This window comes from Muntiacus reevesi, chromosome 21 (assembly GCF_963930625.1).
Source record: "Muntiacus reevesi chromosome 21, mMunRee1.1, whole genome shotgun sequence".
Lineage (NCBI taxonomy): Eukaryota > Metazoa > Chordata > Mammalia > Artiodactyla > Cervidae > Muntiacus > Muntiacus reevesi.
This window is the reverse complement of record NC_089269.1, coordinates 42524745-42537636: the sequence shown is the minus strand read 5'-3', so window position 1 is coordinate 42537636 and position 12892 is coordinate 42524745. Positions and strand designations below refer to the sequence as shown.

Below are 12892 nucleotides of genomic sequence, written 5' to 3'. Positions count from 1 at the left end.
GCCCTGCGTACCACGCTTTCTGTGGGGTGACAGACACGTGGTGCAGTATCTCATTTTCCCAGCACTCCTGATGCGACGGCATGTTGTCTCTGCTTGATAGATGAATAAACTGGAACACAGAGTGCTGAAGTTACTTGCCCTGGGTCACAGCTCATCTAAGAAAGACTGAGTCAAGCTGCGATTGAAATCATGGTGTGCCCGATTACACAGTTGGTGTTCTTTCCTCCTTTCTCTTTGTGGCTGAATACATATTCCCTTGTCTGTTGCACAGAAGATGGGGGCCGATGTCTTTCAATACATATACCCTCTGCCAATTTCAGATCAGTCGACTCAAAAATCCCCTGGTATTTTGGGGAAAAAAAAAATTCCAGTAATATGCCCTGTCTCCTTCCTTCCTCTTCAGAAAAACATCTGGATTGACAACTAAACTGCTTTTATTTTTTTTTAAAGAATTATACACAGTTTTTGAAGTAGAAGGGAAGAAATAAGAATGAATAGTTCTCTCTTTAAGATTAGATTCATTATTTAATTACATAACAAGAAGGCTTTCTTGTTTTAGAGCCTTTAGATGGGAACATTCCAGATGTTTTTTCCCCTTTGTTGTTCAATCATGGGGTTCTGTCTGACTCTGAAACCCCATGGACTGCAGCACGCCAGGCTTCCCTGTCCTCCACTATCTCCCCGAGTTTGCTCAGACTCATGTCCATTGAGTTGGTGATGCCAACCAACCATCTCATCTTCTGCCCACACTTCTCCTTTTGCCTTCAATCTTCCAAACATGTGTAAAAGACACTTATCTTACTGTTTAGATTCAAAATGAGCTAGCAGTTAATTCTTCTTATTTAAGTTCTTTTTGGAATATTAGATCTCAAGTATAATAGTCAAGTAATCAGGTAAGATTAGGGAAGAAGAATACTTAGATTGGTGATGGTTGACTAATCTTTTGAATAAAACACTTGATTTGGCTTGAGAATATAGTGAAAACACCTAATTTCATTTTTCGGGTTGAGCATGCTTTCTTCTTTAAATCAAAATCTTGTTTTCTTTTCGTGTTGGGTTTTTTTTTTCAATAAGCTCATAAATGCTCTGAATTCTCACTAGTCATTACCGATTTTTTGTAAAACTGCTGGTATAGGCATTATAATTTACTCGGCTCATGAGTTTCAGACATTTTTGCTTTATAGTACATACACTCTTCAATTTTATGGGTATTTATTTTTCCACATAATATAGCAGTATGTGTTGCAATTCAGGAATATCCCTCAGCAGTGTTAGTGGAATTCAAAATAGAAATCAGTTTCCTTTTGACAACTGGCGTAATGAATTGGTTGACTGTTGCCAAATTGTCAAGACAGAAAGCTCCTTTTGTGATTTCAAAAATGAATGTATTGACATTTATGAATTTTTCAGTAATGTTTCAGATACTTCCTCACTAGATATCTAAAATCTAGTGTAGGATTTTCTTCATTCTGAGGTGCAGTTATTCTGCAATACACTGATTTTGAGATTTCGTTGCCTTTTTTCAGGAATCTTAAGGTGTGATATTGATACCACCGTTTACTTTCAGGATTACAAACATTGCTGTCCTAAGACATAGGGATCTGCTGCAGCATATCTGTGTTACATACCAACTGTTTTTGCTCTATGCATGGTTGTTTTGCAGGGAATTTTAAAGATATTATAATGACAAAAAAGGACCATTTTGAAGATTTTCCTTAAAAGGGGTGAAAGACACCTGTACTGTGCTGCAAAATGTCTCATGGTCTCTTAGACAGCATTAACATCTTGTTTGTGCTTCTTTACTAAATTCTCTGTTCTGGAATAATCCAAAAATAAGGCTTTCTTTTGAAATGACTGGATGTTCAATCACTCTCCTTAAACCTTCTTTCCTTCTGTGTTATAGTTCCTACAACAGCAGCGAGCACCCCTGATGCCGTTGACAAGTATCTCGAGACGCCTGGAGATGAGAATGAACACGCCCATTTCCAGAAAGCCAAGGAGAGGCTGGAGGCCAAGCACCGCGAGAGGATGTCCCAGGTACATGTGGTTCTCCATCCTTTAGCCCTGCCACGCTGGGAAATCTGGATTTGCCTCTGCCTCTGTCTCCCCAGGGGCCCTGTGACTAATAAATGCCCAGGGGTCAGTGGTGGTTGTTGTTCAGTCGCTGAATCGTGTCCACCTCTTTGCGACCCCAAGGATTGTAACCCACCAGCCTCCTTCTGTCCATGGGATTTCCCAGGCAAGAATACGGGGTTGCCATTTCCTTCTCCAAGTGAACTTCCTAAGCCAGGGATCGAACCCTTGTCTCATGCATTGACAGGTAGATTCTTTACCACTGAGCCACCAGGGAAGCCCCCTGGGGTAAGGGCCTCTAATTTTATCCAGATCTTAAAGACGTAATATTTTCATTTTAAGTGTTTGCCATAATGGCACCCCGATTTGGGGTTTTTTGCATTCTCCTTGAACTTGCCACCTAGGAAAGATCCTGGTATAGCACTATAGTAAAATTTTGTTGGCACAAATTAAGTTGTGTGTACACCTTTCTTGATGGTTTTGTCATTCTGTGTTTAGGGTGGTCCTGTAACCATGATGTCGTAAGTTTAAATCCCTTAAAATGTACTTTAGCAAAGTTGAATATTTTTGTATGAAATAAACTTTGAGTCTAACATTTCTTACAGAGTTAATTCATAAGACTATAAGAGCTTAAAACCAAAGTAAATCATAATGATCTCGTCCCATTAGTCATCTAATCCTATAAATGAAAGATAATGCAATAAAGATACAAGAGTTTGGCTTCTCAGAGAGGCATTTGGAATCCAAGCCTTTCTTGCTCCCAGTACAATGCTTTCTTCACTACACTGGGCTGCAGACCCAGTTTTTTTTTAAATTGTGCATGTGTGCTCAGTTCAGTTCAGTTGTTCAGTCATGTCCAACTCTTTGCAACCCCATGGACTACAACATGCCAGGCTTCCCTGTCCATCCCAATTCCCAGAGCTTGCTCAAACTCATGTCCATTGAGTCAGTGATGCCATCCAACCATCTCATCCTCAGTCGTCCCCTTCTCCTCCTGCCTTCAGTCTTTCCCAGCATCAGAGTCTTTTCTGATGAGTCAGTACTTCACATCAGGTGGCTGAAGTATTGGAGCTTCAGCTTTGGTATCAGTCCTTCCAATGAGTATTCAGGACTGATTTCCTTTAGGATAGACTGGTTGGATCTCCTTGCTGTCCAAGGGACTCTCAAGAGTCTTCTCCAACACCACTGTTCAAAAGCATGAATTCTTCGGTGCTCATCTTTCTTTGTAGTACAACTCTCACATCCATACATGACTAGTGGAAAAACCATAGGTTTGACTTTGTCGGCAAACTAATGTCTTTGCTTTTTAATATGCTGTCTAGGTTGGTCATAGATTTCTTCCAAGGAGCAAGCGTCTTTTAATTTCATGGTTGCAGTCACCATCTGCAGTGATTTTGGTGGTGGTTTAGTCGCTAAGTCGTGTCTGACTCTTGCAACCCCATGGAATGTAACCTGCCAGGCTCCTCTGTCCTTGGGATTCTCCAGGAGATCTTCCCGACCCAGGGATCGAACCCACCAGGTCTTCTGCATTGCAGGCAGATTCTTTACTGTCTGAGCAATTAGAGATAGATAATACTGAAGATTTTAGCCCTTTCCAGATTCTTCAGTCGTTAAACAAATATGTATCCATCCAATCACCTTTCCAACTTGTAGTCTATATGAAGAAATAATAGGAAAAGTTATATTTAAGAAACATACATGAGTGAATGAAGAAAGATCTCAGGTTAAAGTCAACCACACTTTTTTGGTGTTAATATTCTGGGTAACTATCAGAAGATGTAACTGATTTTTGTCATGTTTAGCACATATACTTCAAAGTTCTCTTGATAAACACTGAACAAATTCATGAACCTGGCATAAATTTTGTGAGATCATAATCTATCTTTAGTAGAGGACATTAATCATAGCTTTTTAATTTTCTGATGATTTGACATCTGAGGCCTTCCTAATCCCAGGGAGATTGTCCTTCCCAGGGCTGGCCAATTCCTAGGGTTACCAGATGACTGGCCTGCAAGGGCTCCTTTCATAAACACACCCACCAATCCAAAGCTCATACCTCTTTATACTCTCTTACACTTCAACCCACTATCACTGCCTTCTCACCCCAAGGCTAAGTGTCAGACGACTCGGGACGGCCTCTATACCCCAGTGCCCATTCAAAGCATTCACACTAGCCAGTTTTATACCCGTTAAGCCTGCTTACCCTGCCTTGCACATTTCTTCCCACAAAAGCCGTAGTAAAAGTTCCTACCACAGTTTTCCTTTACTCCCTTTGTCTCCCGACCACCCTGGTGCTTTTCTGTGTTACCCTCAAGCCCCCTGCCCCGCCGCCGCATGGCATGAACAGTCACCTCCTCCTGGGAACTGTGACTTGAAGTTTTTCTCAATGGCAGTGGTCTGATCTGTTGGCTTCACCTACCTAAATAAAAATAAACCTGTATTTAACCATAGAATTTCTAATGTATCTGGAAAGACACACGTCTTTTTTTTCCTTTATGAGTCACCAGTATTTGGAACTACTGAGGAATAGTAACATTAAAGGAAAAACCCCATAATTACAATACTTGGGCTCTAGAGTATAATGTGCAGATCTAGTTGCTGGCTGTGATGAAAACTTAAAAGCAAATTGAACTAGAAAGGTAGCTAGGGATTTCCCTGGTGGTTTAATGGTTAAGACTCTGAGGTTCCACTGCAGAGGGCGCAAGTTTGATCCCCAGTCAAGGAACTAAGATCCTACATGCCGTGCAGCTCAGCCAAAAAATAAATAAATAAAAGAAAAAAAAAAAAAAAGTAGAAAGCTAGCTAGAGCAGAATAGTGAGGTTTCAGCTGAAGCCAGTTTTTCTGAAAAATAGGATTTTTCTTTAGGAAAGACAGAAATGATATAGAATCACAATTAAGAAGGATGACTATCACCGCCACACTTGTTGCCACAGAAAAGACATCTTTGAAACTTCAGTTTCGGCCTCATTGCTTGTTTGTGGAGCTTTCAGAACCTTCTTATTGCCCTCAGAATCCACTTATGGGACCGTGGGCACCCCAAAAGAATGATAGCAAAATGAACACTGAGTGCTCAGCTTGGCATTTCCAGTGCCTGCCCAGGGACCCCAACCCCCTCACCCCAGCTCCAGCCTTGCTTGCTTCCTCTCCTAACTCAACTGCCAACATCCTCGTACAGGCAGCCTTAAACCACTCTGCTCAACACATGTTCAGCTCATCGTGGACTTCTCTTTGGTCTCGCTTTGAGCTCTGGAAAGGAGCCACCTCTTCACGTGGACGCTTCTCAGCCACTCCTCACACTCACGTGGTCCTCAGAGTGGGACAGAGTCATTTCTCTTTTACATTTAACTAAATACTTTTGCTCGCCAGTTTTATTCCTCCAGCTGGATTATAATTGTTCAGTCCCTATACATGTGTATAACGTGCCTTCCTAACCTTACACTTCTGTCTTGAACCCACCTAGTCATTACTTTTTTAAAGAAAAGACAGATTCTGAATTTTTTCCAGTGTTTATTGGTCACTTTGATTCTATGAATTAAACTGACATCAAATACTCTTTTTAAGATACTATAGCTCTCTCCAGAAGAGTGACTTCATTTTAGTTTCGCACACCTGTTTAAGCCATGACTTAGTTCATATATGTTTTGATGGACTTTCGTTGTCTTCTAGTTATTGCCCATATCTGAGATAATTTAAAGAATGTTATCTTGGAGCAGAGAATATTGTCTGTTACATTCCAGTGAGCATAGGAGTATGAGATGCTTGAGATCAACATTTATCATCATAATTTATGGTACTGAATTCTGGGTGCTTTTGACTTTGCACTTGCCTGCCTCCTAAATCTCTCTGTATTAGTTTCATTTTCTCTGCATGAAGCAGCCAAGTCTTTGAAGATCCATAAATCCAAGTGATACTGATACTTTTGTGCATGCAGTAGAAAATTGCTTTATAAGACTACAGGGGGCCACTGTAAAGTATAGATCCTGAGAATTTTTAATTTAAAAATATGTTTTAAAATGATTTTTATTATAGTCCTTGTTATTTGTTTTCTTACAAATACAGAGAATTTGAGGAGTTTAGGTATTTGAAGTGTTTTCGTTGTTGGGGCACATGATAACTCTGAGTTTACAGACTTTTGTTGTTCTCTGTCGTGAACAGAGAAGGGAATGGCAACCCACTCCAGTATTTTTGCCTGGAGAATCCCATGACAGAGGAGCCTCGTGGGCTGCAGACCGCAGGGTCACAAAGAGTCGGAAATGACTGAGTTACCAACATACACACCTGTTATGAATAGTATCTAGCAAATACAAGAATCCAAACAATCATTTATTATATATTATTTAATGGTTTTAATATATCCTTCAAATAAAGTTCTTCAAAATGGAAGCTGACCTTTCTCGACATTTATTATTTTTAAGATAAGCATCAGTATCTTAGGAACAGCCTTTTCTCCTGTCACCAAATATAAATAAACTTAGCTCCCTTGTTGGATTTGCCATTATATCACGGCTGATTGGGCTACAAGGGAAAATATAGCACGGGCTTTAGAGCCACAGAGATCTCAGTTTACATCTGTCCTTCTCCATTTTTTTCCTGCCTGACTTTGAGCAGGTAATTTAACCTGGCTCGTAAAAATCGGGATGTCCATGCCTAATCTCATGGGCTGATGTGAGGAATCAATTAAACAAAAGAGATTTTGTAAAGCTGTTAATCCTGGAGCTGGTATTTCGCAGGTCAAGAGTGATCTGATCCATTATCAGGGTACCTCAGTGGAAACCATTTGTTCAAAAGGAAATATTGCGCCCACTGTGTGTTTATCTTTCAGTAAGTAAGCCTAGTGTGATGGCACAAAAATGATTTTTATTGTAGTTTTTGTTATTTATTTTCTTACAAATACAAAGAATTTAAGGGGTTTGGGTATTTCAATGAAACAATACAAAGGTGTAGGTATTCAGTTGCTCTGAGAATCAAAAATCTATTTCATTTCTATAGGAATGCTTATTTTCAATTTATTAGCTAAAGAAGTCTCCTCAATTATTCCATGGGTTCCCCTGCTCAAAGCTGAAAGTTCTGAATATTGAAAGGGAGATGGTAAAAATTCAGATGTAATACAGGAAATCAGTTCTTCACATTCCAGTAAAACATTTGACTTCTCTCTCAAACTAATTTTGAGATTCCTTACCTGAGGAATTCATGGTAGAATATGGCTACTATGAACATTCTCGAGGCAGGAAATTGAAGTATTTTTATTGCAAGGCTTATCTCATCTGTAAAGCAGAAGTAGCCTTCAGTCGCCCCGTTGCACAAGTGCCCTTCATTAACTTCTTGGAGCCACCAAAGTATCTGGGGGAGTGTGTTTCATCCCTTCTGTATTCTGTTCTTGTTCATAGCAGCCTGGCGTTTCTCAATTTTTGTCTGAACGTGCTAGATTATTTTTTATATGCTCTTCACTTGTAATAAAGGCATTCCTGGTGGCTCAGATGGTAAAGAATCTGCCTGCAATGCAGGAGACCTGGGTTCTGTCCCTGTGTTAGGAAGATCCCCTGGAGAAGGGAAAGGCTACTCACTCCAGTATTCTGGCCTGGAGAATTCCATGGATTGTATAGTCCATGGCATTGCCAAGAGTCTGACACAACTGAATGACTTTCACTTGCACTTGTAATAGAAAATTCATTCCATCCTTTTTTCCTCATAATTTCGTGAAAGCAACATGAAGCCTGTCCTATATTTTCCACAATGAATCAAAGCTAATAAACAATAAACTGTCTAATTTAAAACTGACATGATGATGTAATATTCTCATAGAACTTCTCTATCCATAGTTATTTATGCCAAGCTTTTTATGTTGTTGTTGTTATCTTGAAGGATGTCAGAAAAAAGTCAATACCTTCGGAATAAATACCTGTAAAAAACAGGCTCTTATAGAAATCACTGTTCCTGCTGTGTGGATCCACAAAGTAGGCGAGTACACGGCTGTCAGCAGACCATTATTTTGCTTATTGGATCTTTCTTTTCTTTACCTTACCTTGCTCAGGTATGAGCTACACTTTAAAAACTCTACTTGATAGGTGAGTGGTCCTATTGAAAAGGAAAAAGAAACTGTAGGTGGTAAGAATCAAGTATCATTTTCTTTCAGCAGCGTCCACAGCTGCAGACTTTTCCTCTGCATTCACATCAGTGGGCGAACTTCTCTTGGAGAAATCCCAAGTGAACATTATGGATGAGAGGAGGAAGTCTTATTTTCCTACAAAACAGATTAGCCTGGTTACTAAATTAGTGTTACTTACCAAGGATGCTTTCTGCTACATTCCGAACATTATAATGTGTGCTGTCCTGGAAGTTGTGGAGGAATCTAGAGCATCCTCTGCTGCTTATGAGATGACTTGGCAAGCAGAAGGTTCTAATCATCCCTCAGTTCTTCGGTGGGAGGGATCTTAGGATTTCTGACAACTGAGGTCTTCTTTTCCTGCCTCCATCATGGACTTCTTTTTGGCTCTGTGTTCACTGCTTGTGTACACATCCATAAAGTGTTACTTATGATTTTGTTCCCCTTTGTACTGTTTGAAAAATATAGAGTTTAGATTTTATAACTTAGCTTCACAAAAGACTAAAACCAGTGTGCTGAATATAGTGTTGGAAAACCTTGTTCAGAAAATCTATGCATTTTATGAATCATTGGCATTTGGGCACATCAAATAAAATGACTTCCGTCTATTTCTCAGGAAAAGAAAAAAACCAACTTTGTTTCAAAGAGCCATGTGCTTAGTTGCTTAGTCATGTCCAACTCTTTGCAACCCCATGGACTCTCACGCCAGTGACCTCTGTCCATGGGGATTCTCTGGGCAAGAACACTGGAGTGGGTAACCATGCCCTCCTCCAGAGGATCTTCCCAACGCAGGGATCAAACCCATGTCTCCCGCATTGCAGGCCGATTCTTTACCGTTTGAGCCACCAGGAAAGCCTTCAAAGGGCCATATCCTTGCAATAAATGTGAACATTTATGTTTACTATACTGCTGTGACAGATTATTTACATCTTAGTGGGAGGCTAGATATTATTGAGCTGGGAATCAAATGTGATCATTTTTTGCCTATTTAAAATGTCAAGTGTATGGAACTTTCCTGGAAGTCCAGTGGTTAAGACTTTGCCTTCTGATGCAGAAGATACAGGTTTGATCCCTGGTGAGCGAGCTAAGATCCTGCGTGCATCCTGGCCAAAACATAAAATAGAGGCAATATTATAGCAAATTCAATAAAGACTTTAAAAATGTTTCACATCAAAAAAAAAAAAGAAAATCTGTAAAGAAAAATTTTTAATAAAATGTCAAATGTAGAAAAAACAGTGATGTAGCTCATGAAATCTGTATTTGAAAGAAAAATTGATGGTTTTCAATGATTTATTCCTTCTATAGGTTATGAGAGAGTGGGAAGAGGCAGAACGTCAAGCAAAGAACTTGCCTAAAGCTGATAAGAAAGCAGTGATCCAGGTAAACCCATCTTATATCCAGCATGGAGCAGCATGTGCCCACAACCTTTGTTGATGGAGTGCCTGCACCTTTTCCAGCATCTGCTGGAACCTCATGTGCATGATTCCTCATTATTTCCCTCAAATTCAGCTGTTGCTAATCAATATCTAGTAATTCAGTTGCTTAAACCCTGCCTAATATTTGCTCCCAAACAGCTTGTTATAATTCATTTCTGTACAAGTCATATTGTTACCTAAAGCCTAATTTTTATTAATAATATAGCTTTTAGGTTGCCATAGTCTTCTGCTACTTCTTCCCCATGGCCAATTTACATGATAAATTGAATTTCTGACAGGAACCCCTCTTAGAATTACCTTCAGTAAACCATGAGATTATCATGGTCATTTTCTTAAAGTTTTGAGTAAGAGAGGAGTTTTCTAAATAGGCACGTAATTTACAGTTTCAAGAATACATATATTTATCCTGCATTATGGTTAGTCAAATCGATTTTCAGGGACTGTATAAAATAATCATTCACATTGAGAAATTAGATCTGGGAATGGAAAGCAGGGAAGTGAGGAGAACCCATAAAACTTGCTGAATGAGTCAAAATGTTGAAATGACGGAACTCTTTGAAGAGAATGAAGTGTGATATCGCTTTGAAAAGATTTGAACTTGGTGTAGTAGCAGAGTCATCGGAAGGGCTTGTTAAAACTCAGTGTTTTATTGATGTTGCCGCCATTTAGCCCCTGAGTTGTGTCTGTCTCTTCTGGGACCCCATGGACTGTAGCCCGCCAGGCTCTTCTGTCCATGAGGTTTCCCAGACAAGAATCCTGGAGTGGGTTACCATTTCCTTCTCCAGAGGATCTGCCCAACTCAGCGTCTGAACCCACATCTCCTGCATTGGCAGGCAGATTCTTTTACCGCTGAGCCTGTTGAGTGCATTAGTCACTCAGTCATGTCCAACTCTTTGAGCTGCCAAGGACTGTAGCCTGCCAGGCTCTTCTGTCCATGGAGTTCTCCCAGGCGAGGATAATGGAGTGGGTAGCCACTCCTTTCTACAGGGCTTCTTCCCAATCCAGGGATCGAACCCAGGTCTCCTGCTTTGCAGGCAGATTCTTTACCACCTGAACCATCAGGGAAGGTTGGTTTACCAGGAAGGATGGTTCCTTTACCAGGAACCATGAGGGAAGCTCACTGCTGAGCCTACTCCTTAGCTATAATTAGATGTAACATTCACAGTGCTAATTAACTTGCTGATATTAATTAAATAATTTAAATAAATAATTTAAATTTAAAATAATTTAGCATAACGCGAATAAAAAGCTGCGTGTAATTCAAGGATAGAAAAAGAAAGACTTGAACCTGCTGCTCCGTCGCGTTTGTCCGGTCCCCGATGCTCACACGCCTGTGTTTGTGACGGCAGCATTTCCAGGAGAAGGTGGAGTCCCTGGAGCAGGAAGCGGCCAACGAGAGGCAGCAGCTGGTGGAGACGCACATGGCCCGGGTGGAGGCCATGCTCAACGACCGCCGCCGCCTGGCCCTGGAGAATTACATCACCGCCCTGCAGGCTGTGCCCCCGCGGGTAGGCATCCCTTCACCTCTCCCGGGACACCAGACGTAGGCGTGGGGACATGGGGACAGCAAGCCGTTAGAAAGGCATCAGGAGAAATGCCAGAAGCACCCTTATTCACAGGTTCAGCCTCAGCCCGTTTTATCTTGAAGGTTAAAGGGTCCCAGGGCCATCTCTACACAATAGACACACCTTTCCACGGAGGAGTCACACAGACCTCCCAGGGAGTCACAGTGCAAAACCTGATGTGAGTCGTTGAGTTGTGTCCGATCCTCCTCAACCCCGTGGACTGTAATTCGCCAGGCCCCTCTGGCCATCGGAATTCTTCAGGCAAGAATACTAGAGTGGGTGGCCATGTTCTCCTCCAAGAGATCTTCCCAACCCAAGGATCAAACCTGCATCTCTTACATCTCCTGCATTTACAGGAGGGTCCTTCACCACCTGGGAAGCCTTGGATGATGATCAGTCGTGGAACCGCTGAAATCAGGGAACCACAGTAGCTGTGGTGAAGGAATTTAGATGTAACCTGTACACGTGATATAACTAAGATCAACAAAATCCGAGATTTGGCTGGGTCATAAGGAGTTTTCATGGAATACGAGGAACTCATTTTTCCTGCTGGTAGCAGCCACATTCTCTAGGGGTAAGAGCCTTATTTGGTAGTGATGTCCACAGCAAAGGAACTAATTTGTGTTCAGGAATAAATGCCCAGACAGGCTTACCAAGCTGTGCATGCCTAGATCTCCTGAAGGAGGCTCCAAGGAGAGCCTACATTGAATGTAAGGAACATTCTGAGCTCGAGTCTGTGTACATTATGTCTGTTTGTTCTGTCCATTACCGAGTGAGGGATTTTGAAATTTCCAGCTGTACTTGTGGGCTGATCTCTTTGTCATGTGATGCCCTCAGGTTTTGCTTTATGTATTTTGAGGCTCTGGGCTTTTTATTTGTTTGTTTATTTGGCTGCACCAGGTCTTAGTTGTGGCACGAGGCATCTTGGATCTTCATTGAGGCTTATAAGATCGTTAGTCACAGCATACAAACTCTTAGTGGCAGCATGTGAGATCTACCTCCCTAACCAGGGATCAAACCCGGGCCCCCTACATTGGGAGTGTGGAGTCTTAGCCCCTGCACCACCGTGGAAGTCCCCAGAGACTCTGCTTTTAGGTGCATAAATATTCAGTGTTGTTATGTTCTGTCTACCACCCTCTACCACAATCATTGTGAAATGACCTCCTTTATCCATAGTCACCTGTTTTGCTCTGAAATTACTGTCTGATATTAAGCTACTCTAGCTTTCTTTTGATTAATGTAGCATAGTGTATCATTCTTCCATCCTTGTGCTTTGGTTTATCCTATTTGTTTATATTTAAAGGGCATTTCTTGTGGGTAGCACGTACTTGGGACTTCCCCTTTAACTAAGAAGATCATTTAAATGAAGTTACTATTATGACTATGCCTACATCTATCATCATGCTGTTTGTTTTTAGTCCCATCTTCTTTCTTATTCCTTTTTCTTTTTTGGCTACTTTTGGATTAATTTGATATATTTAATGATTCTGTTTTGTATCCTTTCGTGGCTTTTATTTTAACTCTTTATGATTTTAATCTTTGCTCAGGCACATATAAAAATATATTTAGTTTACCTTTCTCTTAAAAGATATTTTTACTAGAACAGAATTCTGGGTTTAAGTTTTTCTTCAGCTGCCTTAATAATGATGCTCCTTCATCTTAGTTGCATTCTTTGAAACAAAAATGCTAATGTCATCCTTTTCTTTACCTCTCT

At 40.8% G+C, this 12892-nt stretch overlaps 1 protein-coding gene across 6 annotated transcripts in view; it reads left to right on the top strand.

Moving 5' to 3' along the window:
* Nucleotides 1–12892, top strand: part of APP (amyloid beta precursor protein) — a 285965-nt gene that overhangs the window by 190045 nt on the left and 83028 nt on the right. For all 6 annotated transcript variants that reach the window (XM_065913687.1, XM_065913685.1, XM_065913682.1 and 3 more), the window contains 3 exons: nt 1904–2037; nt 9483–9557; nt 10963–11121. In XM_065913687.1, coding sequence (XP_065769759.1) covers nt 1904–2037; nt 9483–9557; nt 10963–11121 — 368 coding nt within the window. The remainder of the gene's footprint in view (nt 1–1903; nt 2038–9482; nt 9558–10962; nt 11122–12892) is intronic.